The 22786-nt window shown below is 43.4% G+C and overlaps 1 protein-coding gene across 6 annotated transcripts in view; it reads left to right on the forward strand.

Annotated features, from left to right (window-relative positions):
* DENND5B (DENN domain containing 5B) overlaps positions 1 to 18883 on the forward strand; it is a 113637-nt gene extending 94754 nt beyond the window's left edge. For all 6 annotated transcript variants that reach the window (XM_051784523.1, XM_051784522.1, XM_051784518.1 and 3 more), the window contains 10 exons: positions 528 to 609; positions 5589 to 5717; positions 7036 to 7157; positions 8932 to 9077; positions 10777 to 10895; positions 11958 to 12145; positions 12810 to 12892; positions 13029 to 13155; positions 13955 to 14129; positions 14927 to 18883. In XM_051784523.1, coding sequence (XP_051640483.1) covers positions 528 to 609; positions 5589 to 5717; positions 7036 to 7157; positions 8932 to 9077; positions 10777 to 10895; positions 11958 to 12145; positions 12810 to 12892; positions 13029 to 13155; positions 13955 to 14129; positions 14927 to 15110 — 1355 coding nt within the window. In that variant the 3' untranslated portion in view covers positions 15111 to 18883. The remainder of the gene's footprint in view (positions 1 to 527; positions 610 to 5588; positions 5718 to 7035; positions 7158 to 8931; positions 9078 to 10776; positions 10896 to 11957; positions 12146 to 12809; positions 12893 to 13028; positions 13156 to 13954; positions 14130 to 14926) is intronic.
* Positions 18884 to 22786: the final 3903 nt, after the last annotated feature.

Below are 22786 nucleotides of genomic sequence, written 5' to 3' on the forward strand. Positions count from 1 at the left end.
CCCCGAAGATGCATTTATGGAAAAACTAGTCTCTCTCATGAAAAGACGTTTTAATAAGCTTCAATGAGTAATGCACTAAACAATCTGGCTGGCAGGCACAAATTCCTGAGAGCAAAATGTGTCACCAAAAAGCAGTTTGATCAGAGTAGCAGAGCACAGAAATGCATGGCATTCTTAGCATTGAATATGTTACTGTAGCTTAATTTTATCGAGTTCTTCTCAGTTGTGAGCTTTTCCGAGAAACATCTCTTACTAATAAAACTCATCAGATTTATGTTAATGTATTTCACATACAAAAAAGGAAGCTAAATCTCTGAATTCAGTGCTGGATTAAGGAAGGAATAGATAATGTATTCAGCATTTTTCATTTTGTCTACTTCTACGTTTCCAGGATGGAGTTAGTTATAATGCACAGAAACTCTGCAGTTACCAGCCACTTATGATTGTTTTCAGCTGTATGTGAAACAAATACATTGCAGACTATTTCTGTAGTGTTGCATTAACTTCATGTGTTTTCTCCATTCTAGTTGCTGTTGGAACAGAAAGACGAAAATCTGACACAGGAATTACTCTCCCTACATTGAGGGTTTCCCTGATACAAGATATGAGGTACACAATTTGGTTCCTAAAGCACTGATTGTGGTTTTAATTGTGTAGCATAAGGTAAAGATCCACACTGGCTTTGGATCTACAAAGGCTAAGAAGAATTAAACCTTCTCTTCAACCCACATTCAAATTTATGACAGGTTGCCTTTCCATTTTGAAAAACCTTTTCTGCATGTTCACTTGATCTATTTTATCTAAAAGACAGTGAAAGCCACACACGTTTTACTTGGATTTTAGTTTTCCCTGGGTGGGGTTCTTCCAGCAGTAGAGCCAACTTCTACAATTAACAGCAGATACGTTGAATTCCTTGGTTCTTTGAGTTTGTTTCTTTTTGTTTGTGTCAAAATACTGACTGAGCAAGTACAGTTGATAAATAGAGCAAAGGGACATAAAAACTTGCTTGCAATGCCTGAGCAACGTTCTTTCTTCTCAGCTAGCATTTTTTGGCAAATAGTAATAAATGAACAAATTTAGAAATGTATTCAAATTTAGAATTTGGGCGAGTTTAAAGCTAGGATGTGAAGTTAGGGCAGGTGCTCTGCAGGAGACCACAGCCTAGCTATGGAGACCTATTCAAGCAATGTTGGTTTGGAATCAGAAGGGTTAGAGGGTAAGAAGAGGTAGAGGCTGGTGTGACAGCACCAGACAGAAATTCTTCAGGGCATCTTCTTGATCAAGCCACTGCCAGGTCAGGCTACTTTTTTGACACTTGTTTTGCTGAGGTTAAGGATTGCAGTGGGCTAAATGTGCCATGAAAAGAGAGGAGGACTAACACGATAATGCACATCTGTAAAGAGCTGCTAACAATTGCTGACAATTTAATGTGTGAGACAATATGGGTACTTTTTCTTGTAATACCGTGTCCTCCTTCCACATAAAAATATGGCAAAAAATCTCATGGCAAAAATAAAATTAATTGTAGTAAGTTCACAAAACCGCGATTACAGCGATGTGATTTTTACTATGTGTATTGATACGGATATATTTTTTTTTTTCTGATGTGAGATCACACAGATTAGTCAGGCTTTTCTGAAAGAAAATCACTGTACTTCCCACCTGCAGTGTCCAACCTTTTTGTTTGATGCTACATAGTGTGAGTCTTGTGCTCTAATTTTGAAGAATATGACATGTCACATAAGGCTAAAACAACACGCAAAAGTGGGAGAGGGAATATATACAGTGTAATTAGGAGTATGGTGCCAAGAGGTCATTTTGAACATGTGTCTGTCATTTTAGCATCCCTCTCATGGGATGTGGCAGCTATCTACTTAATTCAGTCCTGCAAGGCTGACAGGCATGCAGAGGGTCAGTCTGAGGAAAGGATGAAGGAGGATCTGGAGCGGAAACTCACGTGCTGGGAGGGGATTGCTGGCAGAGGAGGCTGTGTGTGCTCACTGCTGCATGCAGGGGTTCTCTCTTCCACGTACTTCCACTGGAGTAATGAAAGCCTAGCACAGATCTGAGCTCTCTTGTCTGAATCACAAAATTCTTTCTGCTGCTCTTCAGAGAAAAAGTACAGAAGCAGAACATTACCTTCTGTAATATTTTGGGTATTCGTGATTGTGCACAAACATGTCTGGTCATGGAAAATGCTGGGCAGATGGTGAGTTGAATTTGTCATCTGTAATCTCGTGGCATACTTTCTCCTGCTTGGAGGGAATGCCACTTAATATTTGTTTGCACACACAGATTCAGGCTGAAGTTAGAAGGATGGGTAATTGTTAAATTGCTGGGGTTGCGGTGCTAACTGAACTAATGGCTAGAGGATTAAGCATTGCCTTAAGCATGGCTTGTTTTTGATGGCTCATGCAAGGTTATATAAACAACTTAAAAAGCAAGGCTGAGTCACAGTCATGCTCTGAGTGTGCCATGAGCCTGTGCTACAGGTAAAGTGGTGTGTCCTCTGCCTCCCCTGCAAAGCCAGGCATCTTAGATGTGGTAAGGAAGATGCTCAAGGTGTTTATTTTGGCTTTGTGCATGGAGTCTTGGCACAAACATGTTTGGGGGTATGCCCTTCAGCTTCTCCCCTGGCGAGGATCTGCAGCATCTCTCCCACCCCTCTTCTAGCTCCCCTTCAGATTCCTGCTGCAACCTGCTTCCAGCATGGCCACAGCCCTCGGGCACATTGCTGCACGTCCAACCCAACCAGTCAACACCAAGGCAACTCCCCAAAACCTTTGGTCCAGCTGGCTTCAGGTTTCTGATCCTTTCCCTTCGGACATGTTCTTCCTTGCTATCAGCACTTGGTTTCATGCCTGTGTTGTGCCTCCCCTCCTGCAGGGAACTTGCAAGTGGAGAATGTGAGCTGGGAGCTGGGCCCACAGCAGTGATACTTAATCTGTTGTGGTCAAAAAGAAGGCTTAGCCAAGACCGGCTGCCTACCTGGGATGAGCTAGTGTGGCTTGTTCCTGATGGTGCTGGGATGGGGAGCATGCATGCCATCCTCAGGGGCATGGCAGCACTGAGCAGTTGTAACCTTTTCTGTCAGCACAGCTGTTTACAGAGGGGATGTCCTCCCATACCCCAGGCTTACATTTGACGGGGTAAATAGATTTTTTGTTATTACTAATGGGATTAAAAGCAAGTCCCAGCCAAGGGAGTTGCATTGAAATGGCTGTTCAGTGCTCTGACAAGAAGAGTTTGCTGTGCAGTGTTGAGCACACAGTACTTATGCTGAGGTCACTGATAAAAATAGAGCTGTTCTGACTCCCACAGCTGAGAGTGAATTAAATTTGGGTTCCTGAATGCCCTGTTCTGTTATACTCTGCTTTTGCTGACACCAAGACTGATTACTGGATCTTTTTAATGTCTCTGGCAAGCTGTATGGTTGCAAATCCTTATTTTTCCCAAATGCAGAATTAATGCTAATCTAGTCTGAGCCAGAAGCAGGTAATGAAGAGGCACAGAACATGCATGGAATAAGGTTGAGTCCATCTGTACTTGAATCTTCTCACAGTGAAATAATATATTCTGCTCAGTGTTTCATATTAGATGTAATTCAAGCCGAGCACTCTGGGGGAAGGGGAGGGAGGGAGATGATAGTCTGTGCTTTGATCTTCCCATCTCAAAAGACTTGAAATATCTGAGAAGAGTGTCTCAACACGATGTAGTTGAGTGTAATATGCATCCAGTTTCTCAAGGACTCCGGATCACATGTCCAGCTGTCTGGGTTGGAAGGTCTAACATTGGCTGCCACATCCTGAGCCAGGGATTTCCAGTGCCAGGAGCAAGGCTCTGGGCAGCAATTCAGATGGTAGGCATCACTGCTGACAAAGGGAGGCTGCTGAGATTGGTTATAAAGGGCAAGGACGTGTGTGAGTGTAATGTGCCCTCCTGCGTTTGTTTTACAGCTCAGCAAGAATTAGAACTTATCTGGTCCATCAGAAAACCATCTGTGTGTGTTAGTAAACAGGAGGAAGTTTCTTAAAAAAAAAAAAAAGGCTTGGTTTGTTTGTTTGTTTGTTTGTTTTTTTAGAGCTTTTAAGCAACCCAGGTTTTGCCACTGGCAAGCTACCATCACTCTTATTGATGGTGCTTCAGATATGTACGTACAGCACTGAGCCGTGTGATACAGACACCTCAGTGTGGATTGTGAAGGTAGACCTGTATTTTGAGAGTTGGGGCAGCCTGGCAGAGAGCAGTGCAGCTGGACTGTGTCCAGTATCCACTTCGTTTGTGCAGAGTGAACTTGTATTTCCGGACAGCACTAAGTTGTATTTGCAAATCTGCCCTAGAGGTCCTGGGCCTGTCGCGTTAGAGGCTCAGTAAACAAGAGAGTACTTTTGTCAAATAATGCAGGATCTAAATATAACAGAAAGCACACACTTGGGTGTAACAGATGGGGGAAAGCACGAGACAGTGAGACTATAGTAGTCAATGTAAAAAGCATCAGCCACTGCATGACTTTGTTGGATTTCCTTTGGAGTAAATATTGCCTAGCACTCAGCAACGCGTGGAGGGCTGTCAAGGAAGATGCAGGAGTTGGACAGGAAATCGCAGCAGAGATCTGTTCAGACTTCAGCTGATGGTAGTTGGAGCCTGCCACAGAGATTTGGAGGGCTGAATCACCTGTGCACTTAACATGCAAACTGCATGAAAATGAAGAAATTGCAGCCTTTATTTTCTCCTGGTGGAAACTGTTACTCATTTTTCTTATTGTTTGTTTAACTACGTGGGGGTTTTTGGAAGCAGCTTGGCCTTGCCATGGCTGCTCTCTTCCTCTTCTAAAACTCCCTGTGCTCTAAAACTAGAGTTTTCTGGCATTCTCCAAACTGAAATGTGGGAAGTTTAAAAAAAAAAAAAAGAAAAGCAAAACCATAGAAGAAAGCCCCTGTGGAACAGTTCTGCTTTCCTACAGATGAAGCATGTGGAAGGCTGTTCAAATTATCACTTACACAAGGGCCTCTTATATCTCTGAAAATGTGATTCTGCTTGAGGCTTCTGATTGCTGTTTTTGCCCCAACAGTCCTCCTTTTCTTAGATTTCGCATTGCTGCTGCCTCAAGGGGTTTGTAAGAGCCTTCAAAGTAGACTGTCGTTTGGAGAAACTCTCAAGATACATGTTTGTCCTCTGCCCTCCCAGATGCACCCTTTTGATTCAGCAGCCTGAGGGGGCAACTGTGATATAACTGGGTGTCACGAGGTGGCTGCTTTTTTTAGGTGTTAGCAGTGTCCATGAGGGCATCTACTTCCAGCAATGTGGGGATGAGCAGATTTACCCCTCCTTAACCTTGGCCAAGAAAACACAGAGCAGCTGATTTGGGCTGTAGTACATTGAGAAAAGTTGCCCCACGTTCTCGTGTCAGTCTGGGGCTGCCAGGGATCTCAGTGCCACAATGAGGGGTTATGGGGGGTCCTGCTGGGGGTCTCTGTGGAACTGATGTCAGAAGATATCTTCCAGTTCAGCTGCAGCATCACACTGGATGTTGCCATTTGTAGAATTTTTATGATTCATCTATTTATTTTCTTTCCCACACATTTCAGGCATGTTCAGAACATGAGTGAGATAAAGACTGATGTGGGACGAGCCAGAGCCTGGATAAGGCTTTCTCTGGAGAAGAAGCTTTTATCTCAGCACCTGAAGCAACTGCTTTCCAACCAGGCACTTGCAAAGTAAGCTGGCTCCTTTTCTCAGTGCTTTGCTTTCATGTCTGCCTTAGTGATGTCTCAAGGTGCTGCTGCTTGTGGCACAGCCACACACCCTGTTTGGGTACTGTAGTTTCCAGCTAGAAGTGATTGAAGGGCAGAGGGTAGCTGGGGAAGGAGATACTACCCACCCACCAGGGCAGAACTCTGCTCGTCTGCATGGAAAACGCATCACAGTTTTCAGGAAGGAGGCATTAGGTCCTGGTCAGATCAGTGCATTGATCCAACCCACATCACAGCCCTACACTCATTGTGTCTTGAGCAAATGAAGCAGCAGGGACAGGAATGCCCCATCTCACAGCAGCCCTGCCTTAGGCTGACTCCAGCCAAGCACAGGCCCCCATCCTGACTGCCCATGAGCTGGGTCAGAGGCCAGCCCTCCGAGCCTGCTCTCCCAGCTTTGCCTCCTTTTGCAAGCACAGGCACTTAGGGATCACCTCTGTAGATGTCCCCTGACTTCGTTTTCTCAAAACAATGCATTTAGTAAAAAACCCCCAAACCTTAGGAAAAGAAAACATCCTAACTGTCGAAGGTACTTCTGGCTCTGTCATGGGTTGCATTAATGATTTATGCCAAAAGCTACCAAATACTCTGCTAGCGGGAAGAAAGAGGAGTAACTGGAGGCAGTCACCTCTTGGGAGTTCAACTAAGGGCATGGTGGCAGACCTGTCTTTTCCTGAAGGTGCATCTACATCTGCCTTCCTCAGCAATTCTTCAGGAGTCTGTTCCCTTCAGACTACAGGCCTTGTCACAAGCTCTGTGCTGTCTCAGAGCGGGGCCAGTTTAATTTCTGGTGTGCCTTTGCACTGCTTAGGGCAATTGGTGATGTACACTTGGGTCCCTGAACTGAGAGAGTGGTGGGAGGATCCCATCTGCTGCTTGGTGCCTTCAGCTTAGTTTTCTCTGCCACAGTATGGAGAAGATTAAACAAGACCATTCCAGAGTGGGGAGATACGGGGAAGAAATGAGGTTGCTGTTAGGTTGGTCCAGGTCTGCTGCTGTGAGTAGTATTGGTTCATATCTGTGCCTTGCAGCAAACCCAAAACTGATATGAACTCTGTAGCCTTGCTGTGGGAGCGTGGAGCCAAGAGTGGTCTGTAACACAGATGTGTAGCAGACTTACACACCCTCCGCGGGTTTCTAGCAGCTTGTGTTGGTGGGGAATCATACCTGCCATTAAGATCCACTCTTCATTTGATATTTCGAGATTCAAACACCTTTTAAGATACGTAGTGCTTTTCTCAACAACAGCAACAAAAATATGCAATGTCTTTGTTTCTACCAGGAAGCTTTACAAGCGTTACGCTTTCTTGCGCTGCGAGGAAGAACGGGAACAGTTTCTCTATCACCTGCTCTCGCTCAACGCTGTGGATTATTTCTGCTTCACAAGCGTCTTCACCACAATCAGTGAGTTGGAGAATCAATTTTTTTCCCCCTGAATAAAAAGTAGTTGCTGTCATGATTTGTAAGAGACGGTGTTGCTGGTGCCTGAGTAGCTGAGCCCTTATCTGGAAACCTTGGTTGTTGCTGTGAGGCTGCTGGGTGTTGCTCTGGGAAACCAGCTGGAGGGGCAAGGTTGTATGGAAGTGCTCTGGATAAGAGCATTGCACAAAGGAGAGTAATCAGCAGAGTGCCGCTCTCTGTATAGTTTCTTTCATCTTCCCTCCCAGACAAGTCCTCTACATCCTAATGCTTCTTTCTGGTCTTGCATTAAGTGTGCACCATAACAGCCTACTCTCCTCAGACTGAGAAGGAGATGGAAGATTGGAGGATGAAATACATGGGACTTTGTGCTCCACTGTATATTTTCAATCTCCTTCTGTCTCTCCTTAAAGGCCAGAAAGATTCCCTCTCTCATCCTCTCTTTTAAGGAGGAGAGCAGAGGTTGGACTGATATCTGGAAAAGAATCTTTTGTTTTTCCAACGCTGGTCAATGTGGAAAAGGCAAGGTCCCATGAGATGACCTAATTATTTGGATTCACCTGGGCAGTTCTTAGTCTTCATTCCCTGCCTGTTCAGAGTGAAGTGAAGCAAGCTTTACGTGGCTGTCAAAGCTGGCACTCATTCTACTTTTTCCCCTCTTAAAGCAAGAAATCTCCTCAGAACTAACACAGCGCAAAGAGATTTATTCATCCTTGATTACCTAATTTCTGCGGGGCATCCAGCTTGACAGCTCTTCCCTGTAGGACAAGTGCTTGGAATTTGAGAGTATTTTTTGAGTGCAGTATCACTGGATGGCACACAAAAGTAAAAAAGGTTGGATTAGCTTCCCCAGTCAAAAAGGTAGCTTGTGAAACATAAGGAGAGAGAGAATCTTGCAGTGCTAGAGGTGCAGTATCGGGAGTCAAATCCAAATTGGGGTGGGTGGCAGTCCTTGTCTTAAGCATGTATAGGTGGTAGAGATTTAAAAGCAAAAGAATAAGAATAATAAATGAGGGGGTATCCACAGAGATGCATCATACTTGAGACTTTGGCCATGCCAGCATTTCTTACTGCAGCCTTTCAGTACTTGAAGGGGGCCTGTAAGAAAGAGAGGGACGAACATTTTATCATTTGTCTGTTGCAATAGGACAAGGGGTAATGGTTTTAAACTAAAGGTTTTAAACTAAAGGAGGGTCAGTTTAGTTTAGCTATAAGAAAGAAGTTGTTTATTTTGAGGGTGTGAAACCTTGGCACAGGTTGCCCAGAGAAGCTGTGGATGCCCCGTCTCTGGAAACATTCAGGATCAAGTTGGACAGGGCTCTGAACCTGATCTATCTGATGTCCCTACTCACTGCAAAGGGGTTGGACTAAATGGCCTCTAAAGGTGCCTTCCAAACCAGACTGTTCAATGATTCTGACATTCGTTTCCCTCGTATCCTGCCGTGTACCCCCTCCTCCTCGGATCCTGCCGCAGGCGGGTTCGTCCCTTCCCTGGGCAGGCTGCGGAACTTTCCCTGCGCTGCCCCGGCTCTGCGGGTTCTGCCGCGGGGCTGCAGCACCACCGTGCGGCACCGCCGCCCCCTCTGAGCACAGGGAAGGAGGGGTTCTCCTTGTTTGTTTGCTGAGACAGGGGGCAAGAACTTCCCTTCAAGGGGAAGGCGTGCTTTGCTCCAGAAATCGCCTTTACTGTGAGAAGAAAAAAAAAAAAAAAATCAAGACTAACGTACTTCCCCCCTCCCCTTCCCCGCCCTGTTCTCAGTGATCCCTTACAGGTCAGTGATAATTCCCATCAAAAAACTGAGCAATGCAATAACCACGTCAAACCCCTGGATATGTGTGTCAGGAGAACTAGGAGATACTGGGGTAATGCAAATTCCCAAAAATCACCTAGAAATGACGTTTGAGGTGAGTACATGCTCTTTACGTTTTACTTTTCAATTTGAAACGTGCTTTCAAATAAACCTTAATTTGGTCAGGGGTTATTAAGAGCAGAGCATTTCAGATTCTGTCTCAGTTTTTAAGGTCACTGTACATTCAAATATGTACAAGAAAATAGTGCTGCCTACCCCTCCTGTGTGAGATGAAGGTTTCCTATGAGCACATACCACTTTTGACCACAGGCTTCACTGCCATCCCTGTCCCAGCCCAGGACTCCTCACCTGGCCAGTCTGTTTCCACATCTCATTCCCTTCCATGCCTCCTTGCCTGTTTTTCCCTTTCACCCCTCATTTCCAACTCCTCATCTGCCTTCCAAGTTTCTTTTCCCTTCCCTTCTTTCCACTTACCACCACCCAAGTCCCTTTCTACATCTGGGCAGTTCCAGATTTCTGCTCCTGCTCCAGCTCCTTGTCCAGCGTTACTGCTTTCCTTCCAACCAGGCAGTCCAACCCCTGAGCTCTTCAACACCCCAGCCTCTGGTGCTGGCCCCTGGAAAACCCAAGAGCTGCCATCCCCACCAGGTTCTCTTCTCTGAGCTTGCTGGGGTTTTCTCTTTAGGTTTGATTTCCCGGCGTTCCCCTCTGCTTTCCCGCCCATCAATTACAGGTTGGCTCTGTGCCACACCAAAGCAGCTGCTAGTGGGAATTGCAGGGAGAGCCCCATCAAGCTCCTGCAGCTCCCTCCGGGCTGTACCATATCCATTAAGGAGTGATTCTGTAGGAAAATCTGCTGCTAAAATTAAGGTTGTATCCATGGAGCATATGCAGACTGACCTTCAGCAACAATAGCAAAAAAAAAGGCTGTTGCCAAATATAGGTAGATTTTGACATAGGGAGGATATTTTTGTGATAAATGCCTGCTTCTCATTCAGATACTACTATTTTGCAGAAAAGATCTCCAGGCTTCTAACAAGCAAAATGGCGTATTTCTAAGGACCATATTAATGCTATTCTGGATTATTCTTTTGGCTGAAACTTTCCTAAAATATCAACTTGGGTAGCCATCCACTATGGAAAATGTCAGCCCAAGCTGCTTGTTTGGCAGTATTAGAAGCAATGAAAACCAAGGTCTTGCAAGGGAAGTGTTTAGGTGACGTTAACAGATGTTGCTGCCAGCCCCACCTACAGTTACATAGAGCACTGGAGTTCACAGCCCCTTGTTTTCCTTTTTCTGTGACTTTATGGTGCTAACTCTCATGTAGGTGATTTTTGTTTGGCCCCAAATAAGCATATCAATCTCTGAAAATAATAAAGGATCTAGGGACTGCTTCGTATTATATAGAGTGAGTTGACTGAAGGTCAGTATGCTCTAAATGCATTTTTGAAAAGCTGTTTTTATTGAAGATCTATTTCTTCTACAACAGCACACCTTTTTATCATCTTAGCTCAGAAATTTGTAATTAATACATCACAGAAATATTGAGCGAGTGCTCACAACAAAGAATATAATCTCTTCACAAGCTTTTAGTAGTTTTATTTCTTTGCTCCTGTCTTAAAATAATTATGCAGTTTTTCAAGATGCTCTGCATGTTTGGTTGAAAATACTTGCTCTATAAATCAAAGGAAACTGAATAAAGGCATGCATTTGAGACCATATGTGTGCGTGTGGCGGGGGTGTGTGTTGTCTGTTGTTTTTTAAATTAAATAAAAACTGTTACTCCTTTCAGTGCCAGAACTTAGGGAAGCTGACGACCGTTCAGATTGGCCATGACAACTCAGGGCTGCTGGCCAAGTGGCTGGTTGATTGTGTCATGGTCAGGAATGAAATAACAGGACACACGTACAAGTAAGCAACAAGTCTTAATTTTCTTTGTCTGAAATTCTTCTGTGCTGAATTTAAAGAAATCAAGAAGGCATTCACCTTCTCCTTAGTTGGTGGAACACTGTGTGGGCTGATTTGGGTCCCCGATAGGGTTGGGTTGGTCTCCCCCACCCCTGGTTCTCTCATTTCAGAAGGCCTAGTTGAAGTTAGATAATCTGATAAATGAGAGTTGAATGCAGGATTTTCTTTGCATCTTTCTGAGACAGGACAGACAGTATAGATACTTTTGAAGTGATTCATATGTTTTTGTCTAATAATTAAATCTCTTGTTTTAAAGTAGTGTGGTAATATTGTGCGCAAATTAACTCTTTAAACCCCAAGAGCTGAAATCAGAGTTGGCAAATCTTTGGTTTCTTTTTCTTTTAAGAAACTCTGATTACAAGAAAATAAAAGGTTTTGATGATTTCTTAATCTTCAATTGAGTACATACCTGTGTCAAAAAAATCTCCTAACTCATTGTTGGTTTTACAAAACATCTGGCTAAGCAGACTTATGTGAACTTGGAAAACTAGAATGCAGAGAGGTGAGCTCCAGAGCTCAGAGCTGGCCACTGCATACAGGGGAAAGTAGGAGAAAATGGGGTACAGGGGCTGGGGGTGTGGACATGTGCATGGATTTCATTAGGACTGTGTATGGAGTCAAAGAGTACAGCAATAAAATGTGAAGTGAGTATAAGGAGATGTCACAGCTTCATCTGGGTGGGAACTCTGTGGGGATTTAGTTGTTAATCATCACAATGTTTTTAAAGGCTGAATATCAGTTTTGGTGGCAAGTGAAAAAGGCAGAAAGCAAGATGTGGACTGTGAAATACGTGTATAACCCAAGCTTTGCGTATTTCCTTTCCTAAGGATGATCAGCTGTGGTGCAGGGGATGCTGCCTGCAGGGTTCTGGTCTGAGAAGTTTCAGGGTACCGAGTACTCCCTGCCTGTTCTCAGTGTTTTTTGGATGCTAGCTGTCCCTCTAGCTTTGAGATCAAGCTGCACTACCTACGTGTCTGAGCTGTGCTTGTCCCGGGTGTGTGGCAGGTTTCCCTGTGGGCGATGGCTGGGAAAAGGTGTCGACGATGGCAGTTTGGAACGGATACTCATTGGAGAGCTGGTGTCCTCCACGTCTGACGAAGAGCTGGGAAAGCAGTGCCGGACCCCACCCCAGCAGAAATCTCCTACTGTGGCTCGGCGACTGAGCATCACTTCCCTCACAGGGAGGAACACCAGTAAGTCCTTTCCTTTCTCCCCAGGGCCCTAGAGAAGGGTGCAGCAACTGCTGAGAAGAAAAATCTCCTGTGAACAGGAGAGGTCGTCCTGAAGCAAGGCTTGGTGCAGAGCAACAGCTGCAAGCTGATGATTTTTTCCTGCCCCAGTTTGTGTTTGCTCTGTGACACACACGTTGCCTCTTTCAGTGTCCCCATTTGACAATTGAGGGATAATAATCTCTTTCTTTGGAGCATGGAGATGTGAGATGAGGCAGGAGGAGGCAGCAGAATTTGCAGTAGCTGATGCTGCTCAGCTTCCCAGCTCACTTTGCAGTCAGTGGGAAGTTCTCTCTGAAGGGCAGTTCAGAGCTTGATGTGGATGCTGTGAGCTGCCTTCCAGAGGAGCATATCTCCAGGGGGACTTTGGGGGACATCAACTTCACATCCCTAAAATTAACTTTTATGAGTAACTGCACCTGGCTACAACAGGACATGGGACTGTAAAGGTCATGCAAGGCTTTCTCTGCTAAAGCACAGTGTAGATTCTGGTCATACATCTGTCCAGCTCCTGTAAAACTAGAGGACATGACTGCTGAAATGCCAAGCCGGGAAAGATTAGTGTCCGAGAGTAATGCAGCATTTAAAAAACACCACTTCAGCTAGTATGCTCTCCATCATTTCACAGAGCCTAATGCAGGACAGATCCAAGAGGGAATCGGAGAAGCTGTGAACAATATCGTGAAACACTTTCACAAGCCAGAGAAAGAGGTAATTCCTGCTTTTCATTACTTACCTGCATATTTTCATAAACAGAAATGGAACTGAAGTACCAGTACCTTTAGATTTGAAGTTTCTGGCATGCAAACAAGGCAAGTTGTATTTACCAACTCTCCCTTTCCCACAGAGGGGGAGCCTTACCATTCTCTTGTGTGGAGAAAATGGTCTGGTTGCAGCACTGGAGCAGGTCTTCCACCACGGATTCAAGTCAGCTCGCATTTTTCATAAGAACGTCTTCATCTGGGATTTCATAGGTAAGCTGCTAGGTGATTTGGAGGCAGAAGGCAAAGAAAGATTAGAGCAAAATGACTACTCACACACACAGACCTCGGATTCTCATCAGCTAGGGTGCCATTTCTCCTGCCAAGCACCTGCTCCAGGTTGCTTAAAGTCAATAAGAAACCAGATGGAAGATGAGAAATACTAAACTCTGTGTAAGGAAAGAGTGTGAGCCTGTGCAGAAATTTAAGAATACTTCAGATTCTTGTAATTTATTTGTAGATGAATGTTCAAACAGCTGCTTTTCTACCCAGAAAGAAAGTAGGCTGGAGGTCAGGGTAGAGTAGGAATTGATGTTCAGAGGAGAGGTGGGAAAGGGCAGGGAATGAAAGGTTTAGATTTCTAGTTGCTCTTGAGAACTCTCCTAATCCCTGTGCTGGCCTTCTGGTGATGCTTAACCTGTAGGCCTATGTTGCAGTAATTTAAGATGTGCTTACCCCTTTAAAACGGGCTCACAGGCCTGAGGTTCAGTGCTTACTCAGAAAAAGTGAAAAATCAAAGCTGATGGTATCACTTATAGTGAAACCCTAGATAGGTGCTCTGGAGCAGCTCCTTGATGTTACCTGGCTGTATTAGGCATCAGCCAGTCTGACCACTGCTGTGTCATTGCAGAGGTGGACACAACCACCTACCTGTGGTCTTCAGAGCGAGGAATCCATATATAAACTGTGCAAGAGCTCTCAGCAGGTTGTTCTTTTAAGGCCTCCCTTGTGTAATCCTGTGTCATAATGAAGTACTTCTGCTCACCGAGTTCTGATTTTCTCCCTTCCACAGAGAAAGCTGTTGCTTATTTTGAAACCAGTGATCAGATTGGAGACAACGAGGAGGCCCTTTTGCTTCAGAGATCCTCGTGCAAAACCTTCTGTCATTACGTGAATGCCATCAATACAGCTCCAAGGAACATTGGAAAGGATGGCAAATTCCAGATCCTGGTTTGCCTGGGGACAAGGTACCTGACTGCTCTGCATTATATGTGTCCTCTTGCATTAGACTAGAATATTTTTGCACTGATGTTATTACCTTTAGTTTTCCATTTTAAGGCATGCCTATTTTAGGCAGCTCTAATACTATGTGAGAATTGAATCAAAGAAGCAGTAATGATACATGGCTAATGTCTAAACTGCTTTTTTATAACTGTTAGCTTGACAGTCATATGTATGAAATCTGCCTTGAAACACTGTTTTTGATGAAGTACTGATTTTGGGAATGCAGAGTTCCTTTTCAGGAGCTGGTGAATTTCTAAATCCTCATTGAATTGCCTATGAAAACGAGTTGTCTGTTATAATTTTGACAGAACTATTCTAGATGAACCTTTCTTTCCTAATAGGATGTTTTCTGTCTTGCACTTGGAAGGGGGGGTTAGTTGTATTTTGGAGGGTGGAAGTTGATATGTCTAGAAATAGGTACCATTTTTGTCTTGTCTGCCTGGATACTTGGAAAGCCAGTTGGAAAACAGTCTGTTGGGTTTCATCTGAGTTTTACTTTCCCTGTTCCTGATCTGAAGATGTTGCTGAATTCTTACAAGTGTCCGGTTCTGCTGATACCTTTCCATTTTCATTTCTGCAGTATGTAGTATTTTACTAACAAAATCAGGAGTTGCAATTACACAGGAAACATTTATGTGCAAACAACACATGCCACTCACAAAGAGGGACTGCGTGTTTTGGGTTGTGTTCTTGGAGAAGAATTTCAGGTTGAGATCCGTTGTGCTTGGTGCTGAAACATTTCCTTTCATCCCCTTTTCAGGGACCACTTGCTCTCTCAGTGGATCCCATTACTGGCAGAGTGCCCGCCCATTACAAGGATGTATGAGGAGAATGCTCTCCTACGGGACCGCATGACTGTCAACTCCCTTATCCGAGTGCTACAGACATTGCAAGATTTCAACATCATCCTGGAAGGATCACTCATCAAAGGAGTGGATGTTTAGCATGGCTTTGCTGAGAACTTCATTATTCCTTTCCCAAGCAAGCAAACCACAGTTGGAGACCTGTCAGGACTTGAACACGATGGTAGTGCACCACTGTAAGGCAGAGCTGCTGGTTGAAGCGGAATTGGGAAGCCCGGTTTGTGCCCGAAGGGGACTGTCCTATAAAGCTGCAGGAAGCTAAGATGCAGTATTGTAGTTTATTTGAAACAGAAATTTAGTACAAAAATAGAGTATTTTCATGTGTTTAGATGTGTGTAAATATGCTATCTTCTTTAAGAAATTATATTACTCTAAGAAATTTTTCTTAGACTGAATGTTCTTGTTCTGACTATGAGTAGGTTAAACCCAGGGGAAGGACTTGGGGGAGGGAAGGACCAAGGTGGGAAGGGGTGCCGCTACTTGCTTGCAAGGAAGAAGCCAATCAGTGTGTAAATACAGCGCAAACTCAGCAGGGCTTTTTTCAGGTATTGCAAATTAATACAGCAAATATCCTTATGTAGCCATTGTGATTGTGTCACTCTTGGAAATGTTGTAAGCATATGCTGGTTTACCCTACTGTACATGGTCTCTCTTAGTTTTTAGTTTGTTTGAAGACTCACCTTTCCATGCATGGAAGTTGTGAGCCATCCATTTTTTTTTCCTGTAAGTTCTTTTGTGTCACTTCTGCTGATCTCCAAAAGGGGAAACGTGTTGAAATGCTTAAAAACTGAAGAGGAGGACTGCTGTCAGCCTCAGAACCTGAGGCACCATGAGACACCTGTTTAAGCAGTGCTGCTGCAGCCTGAGATGGGGAATGATGGCTTGCTTGACTCTCTCAGTGTGTCCCTTCTCTGTCTACACATCCTGATGATTCCTCCTCACCATCAGCCAGTTTATGTTGTGGATGACCTTTTTCTTTTTTTCCCACATTGAGGAATTTGGTTTATACCAAATTCTTGCTGTACTTGAGAAGAATCATTGCTGTAGAGCCACAAACACCGATGTTGCTGTGCTTCTGAACTCTATCAGCTGGCTTTGAAATGCTGACAGATTATAAGTCTTCCTTTATCCTGCAGAATCAGTGTTCCTAGGGGAGTACAGGATCTTTGATTACTTTTTTTTTTTTTTAATTTAAATGATCCAGCTACGAAAAGAAAAGGATTTAAGTAAAAGGAGGAAAAAAATGAATCTCACTTTGGTATTTTGAGGCTTCTCTCCTACACTTTTTCCAGTTAATGTGTTACTAATATGGAGCATATATATAGATGCAGCTCCTAATGAGGAACTGGAAGCAACTGAAATCCTGTATGCTACAAATTGAACAAGAGACTGTATAAAAATCATCTTGTGAATACCACACAGCAAATACGGAGAATATTTTCCATTCTTGTGGATGGGAGTCGGAAGGATCTGAGGACACAGTTAGCTTCACCTGGTTTTAGGTTTTGGAGGTTAGTTTGAATATAGGTGTTTGCTTCCATTTGCTTATTCCCTATGATATTGGGCATTTTGTCAGTGGATTTCTTGGGAAAGACAGTCTCGCTGTCAGCTGTGGCTTGGGAAAGGCCCCTGACTGGTACTGTATGCTGCCTTGCACTGTGCTCTCACGTGGCATTAGAAAGGACTTGGGAATGGTGGACAGTAGCAGGTCTTGGCATAGTGTGCACATTGTGGAAAGAGGGATGAGAGATAAGGAAAAGGAAAGAGGACGAGAATTAGAGTTTGCTTTCTCACCTACCTTTTGTCAAGCTTCTCTACTTTCCTGTGGTCCTCCTGCTGTCCAGTTCTTAAAACGGCCCTCACTTTAGTGTCACACTTTCACGTCATATTCCCAGCCAGAAGAAAACTCTTCATGTGACTTTGTTTCATTGGAAAGGAGAGTTTTATGTTACAGAAGTTTTTTTTTTTTGTTTCTAAGAAAGAAGTAAAATAACACTGTCAAGGAGTCTTCAACTTTAATGAGGGTTCCAGCATTTCATAACCATTTTTAACTCCTGAGCTTGTGCTTCCTTAAACTAAGTTTGTCCTAAACAGCACTGCCATGTCACTGCTGTGGGTGTGAGTAACTAACATAAAGTCTGTGAGTGGTGCCATGAGTTAGACATCTCTCTTATGTTTCCAGAAATGTGAAATTTGGGGTGTTAAGGTTTTCTGTGTGGCCAGGCAGGTCTGCTTAAAGTCAGCAGACGATGCATGACAAGCCTTCAGCAGCAGTTGACAGTGCATTCCTAGTACTTAACTCTATCAATGAGTTATACATTTAGCACCAGAAACCATGTGGCAGCATTATTTGGTAATGACTGCTTAGGATGTTTTGATTTCTATTACAGCTCAGGCCTTTTATGTCTAATGACTGCTATACAGGATTTTTTCACGCCCAACCCAGTCTAAGTGACTTTCATTTTACTGAAATAACCACCTCTTTAGTCTTTGGATTTCTTCACATCATCATCTGCATTTACTAGCTGGATGCTTCCCAAAGTATACTGCTGCATACTTCTCCAAAGGCTATATATGACTTAAGCAGTCATAACATTCATCTGACATGACAAGGGTTAAGCACAAGCAGAATAAAGTAGAAATGTGGGCACTTCTAAAGGTCATTCATCTAAATGAATAATCCACACAAAGAGAAAAAGGCAATAACTACATGAAGTCTTTCTTAAGTTAGAAGAAGCGAAAACCTGAGAATTTTAAAAATTCAAATCAGGGCCTTTCCCCGTTTCAAACTACATTAAGAAACCTTTGAGCACTTAACACAACTTCACGTCAGCTTTTTCAGCAAGTGTTGACTCGTTTGGTTTTGTCAGGTTTCACATCATATTAATAATAATACAATAAAAATTATGTATGTCTCATGTTTCCTTGTAGGCAATAAACCACCCTAAGATATGTTGAAAGGGGCACAGCTGAGTGCCTCAGATTCCTAGAAGACTAGTTCTTTGACAACCTTGGGAGTACAGTTCTTCGTAGTGAATTTTTATTCCACCATGTATGATTAATTTTTTAGCGGACTACTTTTGTTTGTTGGAAACTGTGAGTTTTTTTTCTGTAAGGTTTACAGAAATCATTCTACCCACGGTGAGAAACCCATTGGGATTCTTCTAAGCTAACACAGTTTTTACTTCAGTGTTAAAGCACCTTCTTTGGTTGAGAAAGGGAATCTTGGAAAAGACCAAAGCTCTCTGGTATCTGCTTTTTTAAAAAAAAAATAAAATACTCCTATCCAATGCCCGTCTGCAGATGTCTGAGTTTGCATAGTCCTGTTATACTAACACCCAGCATGGTAGCTTGAAGGAGTCAGAGAATCAAATGCCTCACTATGTACAAAATATGTATTTATAATTCTCTGAAATAAATGAAATCGTACTGTTTAGTGAAAAATCTGCTCATGTTTATTCCAAGTTGGTTTGTGTAATTAGATATCATTGTTCAAAAATGTGGTTTTTTAGGATAGTTGCGCAACAGCATATTTGAGAAAATTCCTTCTTTCAATCAAATGAAGGTGTGCATCTTAAGGGGAAATATTGTGTGTTACACTTGAAATGTACAAATGTGCCCTGTATAGCTTAAAATGATCCTTAAATGTCTCCATTAAGTATATTTTGTCTTTACATTACTACTAACTGAAATAAGAACTGGATTATTTTCAAGACGACGTCAGTAAAAGTATTGCTATATCAAGCACTTTAACATACCTACCACAAACCGACATGGGTTTTTCAGGTTTTGAAGTACATTGAAATACAGCTTTTCATGCTATGTCCTTTACAAATAAAACTGTGAGAATAATGGTTGGTGTCACTTTCTCCTTGCAGAGGAACCAAGAGATTCGGGCCTCAAGCAGAAGAGCTGCTCTGAACCTGGAGGGCATGTTCCATAGAAGGAATGAGTCCAACAAAATGATTCAGCTGATAGTGACTCCTGGTAGTGGGAACTTGCTGCAGCAAAGTAGGGGAGAAGGGAGTCTGAGGGCCTGCTCTCAAAACCTGTCCTTCTACCTCCCCTGACACAAAGGGGAGGCAGAGACTGTGCTGAGCCTGAGCAGCTCTTAGGTGGAAAGCAGACTTAGGTGGAAAGCATGGCTGATAAAAGGGAAGAAATGGGATCCCAGTGAAGCTGAGTTCTAACCAGGGTGGTATTTGCCAGGCACCCTGGGTTCCTTTGCTCTTAGTATCTGGAATAGTGGGGAGAAGGAGGATAGGATCCTGTTGGAAGCAAAATGGGAACTGTAGCCAAGGATCTCTTTCCTCTCTTGATGTGAGCTGCTCTGATAATTTGAAATGTTGGAATGAAACTCGTGTCCTCCAGTCTGTCAGTGTGTTGTGTAAGAAGAAGGGTGGATGGACAAGAGAGAGATGGATGCCTGCAACAAAAAGATAGTGAAATGCCCTGCTTTTCCAGATTGGACTGGATTTTCAGAAATTTCCCCCATGTCCCTCACAGCTCTAGATCTGGTGGAATTTGCAAAAACAGAATTTTTGAAAACTTGATAGTTGAAATGCAGACCCCTGCATGTATGTGTGCGTGGCATGTGTGAGGTGGGGCATGTCTGTTCACTCATGTTAACTCTCAGTTTTGAAAAGGCAGAGAATCTCAAGAGAGGACTGAAAGTCTCAGAGCTTAGGATTATATATGTGGAAATCCTGAAATATATTATTTGTTTATGCTGGTGTTTATCAACAGTGTTGCAGCAAAATTATAGGATCCCATAACTGTGGATAAAATCCGTAGGGCTGCTTGTTGTCAAATGTCAATGGGAGGAGTGGCCGTGCTTAATACTGCACCTGCTTACTAAATGTGTTAGGCTTATGTATGTAAATCAGAGATAGTGAGATCTGAGATCTTAAAGGCAGCAAGTACTTGAAGTATGGCAGGACTAAGCTTGTCCAGATGAGGAAGTGCAAATAACTTCCTCTCCACTGCACTGTCCTTGATGAAGTCTGGGAACACTGCAATGTTTTCTGCAAAGGGTAAGTAGAAGAAAACTGAGAAAATGGTAGGAGTTGAAATCAAGCTCACCAACCTTTTTTTCCTTCCAGCATTTCAGGTAAGCTTGTATGATAAAAAAATTATGCTCGAGTTAAGAGCGAAGCTGCTTCCCTGACTGTCACCCCATCAGGCTCCTGTCGTTGAGGTCAAGGAGCATTTCATTGCTGACATTCCTATTTTCTCTCCTGCTGTTCCATTAGATATGTATCATTATATAGGTTTGATCTCAGCACAGGATGTGAAGGGAGTGGGAAGATTTCTGTATGGGTCTGCTATCTGGTGGCTGGTTATGGTAAACTATCCGCCGAAGCACTGCAGAGCTGATTTGCCAGTGGAAAGCTGGAGTTCTGTGGGAAAGCTTGACACTTTAATGGGCCCATCCGTATTCCCTGCAGACCTCATAGGGCATCTCAGATTCTCTGAAAGGGCTTCTCTCAGAATGTGACCAGGCAAATTATTTTCTTCTTGAACCAAACCCATCTTTGTCTTGGGGATAGCAGAGAAGCCACAGGGGGAAACACAGCCAAAGCCCCCTGCTCCTTACCCACAGCATATTTTTCAAAAGACATTGCTGTAAATGACCTCATTGCTATGTCATCTAGTGACAACCTTGTTATCACTCAATAATGAGTTCAGCGGGATCCATAAATGTAAAATAGTTGTGGGTTCTATCAGAGAGACTCAGATGTTCGTACCAGTTACTCTGAGTAATACAGGAATATATGGACCTCTTGGTTTTACATGACCTCTTCCCTGAATCCACTGACTTTTAGACGTGGCCAAAGCAGCCAGTTACAATGGGTGAATCGTGGAGTGGTCTGTTCACCCTGTTTCTGGTGTTCAAGCCCTGTGTAGGGTGAAGGGCTAAATAAGTGAAGATGGTAAATGGACAATTGAGTTTTATTTGTAAAGTGCATTTGGCAGGACTGTGCAACAGATATAATCTCCAAGAAGATCTCAAATGCTTATCACAGGGCATCTCTTCTCCCGGCAAGAGGCAGGTGTAGAGAATGCAAGAGATGTCCTAATCCTCACACAGTGCATTCGGTGATAGATTTTCTTCTGCTCCCACAGCCAGATGATACTAAAGCCTAAACTAAAGAAAAAAAAATAAGCTCAATAGTAGCCAGATGTTGGGTTTGGTGCTCTGCAATCCTTGCATTCTCCTGCTTGGGAACACAAAGGCTGGTGTTAGCCTAAGGAAGCCATTTTCCTTGCCCTGCCTCTGCAGCCAGTGGGAAAAGATGGGCTCCTTCAGTAGGCCTTGCAAGGAGAAACCTCACTAGGCTGCTTTTAATTATGCCTAGAGAAGTCTAACAGAGGCAGCTTGTCCCTGAAGGCTAAGCTAGCATTAATCTTTATGAATATTCCCCCAGCACTGTCCTCCCATACTGAGTTCATTCCTTCAAAGGCATCCAACTGATATATTGGCATGTTCTTTACACATTAAAAAAATGAAGAGTTTACAAGCATGAAAGGTTAAAGTGATGGACTCAGGTAGTTTTATTTTTACAATATACTGATAATTTAGATATGAAGACAAAGTCCTTATTTGTCTTACAGAGGCACTATGCTTACTGCTTATCTTGCAGTTAGGGAGTGCTGGGACTTCACTGGAGCCAGTCTCTGCATCGCCAAGGTTGGTTTTTCAGCCTTGGGGTCAGCAACTGCTCATCCTGCATCCACTGGTGTGTGACTGAGAGCTGCTTTTCAATGCTGCTGTGACAGAAGTGGCCTGAGGTCTCACCTGTGGTTAAATCCAGTTTAAAGGCATTGGTAAAACCTGTTGATTTTTGGTGGTGTGGGCATGTGCCAGTCTGTCAAGCAGTATATTGTTAGAGTTTTGTAATCATTAAGAGAAAAGAACAGGTTTTCTTCCTACTTAGCTACAATACAGTAATTACAGTTACTATCTGCAATGTGATTAAGCACTGCAGAAATGCATATAAATAATTGCTTGTGTGAGGATGGCAGCCAATTCCCTACCAAAAGGGAAGAAAAGGAAACAGATACTTTGCAAAAGCAACTTCCCTGGCTTTTTATCTTGAACCTATAGCTCTTCTAGGAGGTACAGACATTCATTAACATCGGGTAAATCATGTCCCCTCTCTGCCCCACAATCTGTCCCTGCTCATTGTAAGCCCAACTAGATCATCATCCAGAAAATGCATGGAGGAAGACATATGTAGTGCTCACCAGAGATCTTGAGTAGTAGTAAGAAATTGTCAGTACAACCAAGAATCATCTTTGTGGTGGTGGTGGTGTTTGGTTGTGATTTTTGGGTTATTTTTAAAGGCATGGATTTAATTTCAAATTAACTGGGAAGTCAGACCCAAGACAATGCTTCTGTACTTGAGATAGCTGTGTACTCTTTCATGAAGTGTCCTTAGCCTGTTCCTTCTACTCGATGCTCTCACCTGAATTAAGTTTACCTGCTTGCACACATGCAGCTTTTGAACTGTCCTTACCCCATGTGATAAATAGGATGTGTTCTAAATTGGATCATGAATATGAACCCACCAGCATGGAATTAGTGTGGCTACTGGCTTGCCTGGGATCTAAACTTCTCTCAGATGGTTTGTGGTTCCTGACTGTTTAAATAGTATGAAGCTGGCTGAAAGTGGGTGTACTGCACAGGACATTCTCTCCCATCCCATAAAATTACTTTCAGAAAAACTGCATTCAGGGAGCATAAGTGGAAACAT

This window comes from Manacus candei, unplaced genomic scaffold, assembly GCF_025592945.1.
Source record: "Manacus candei isolate 608988 ecotype Guabito, Panama unplaced genomic scaffold, ASM2559294v1 h1tg000018l, whole genome shotgun sequence".
Lineage (NCBI taxonomy): Eukaryota > Metazoa > Chordata > Aves > Passeriformes > Pipridae > Manacus > Manacus candei.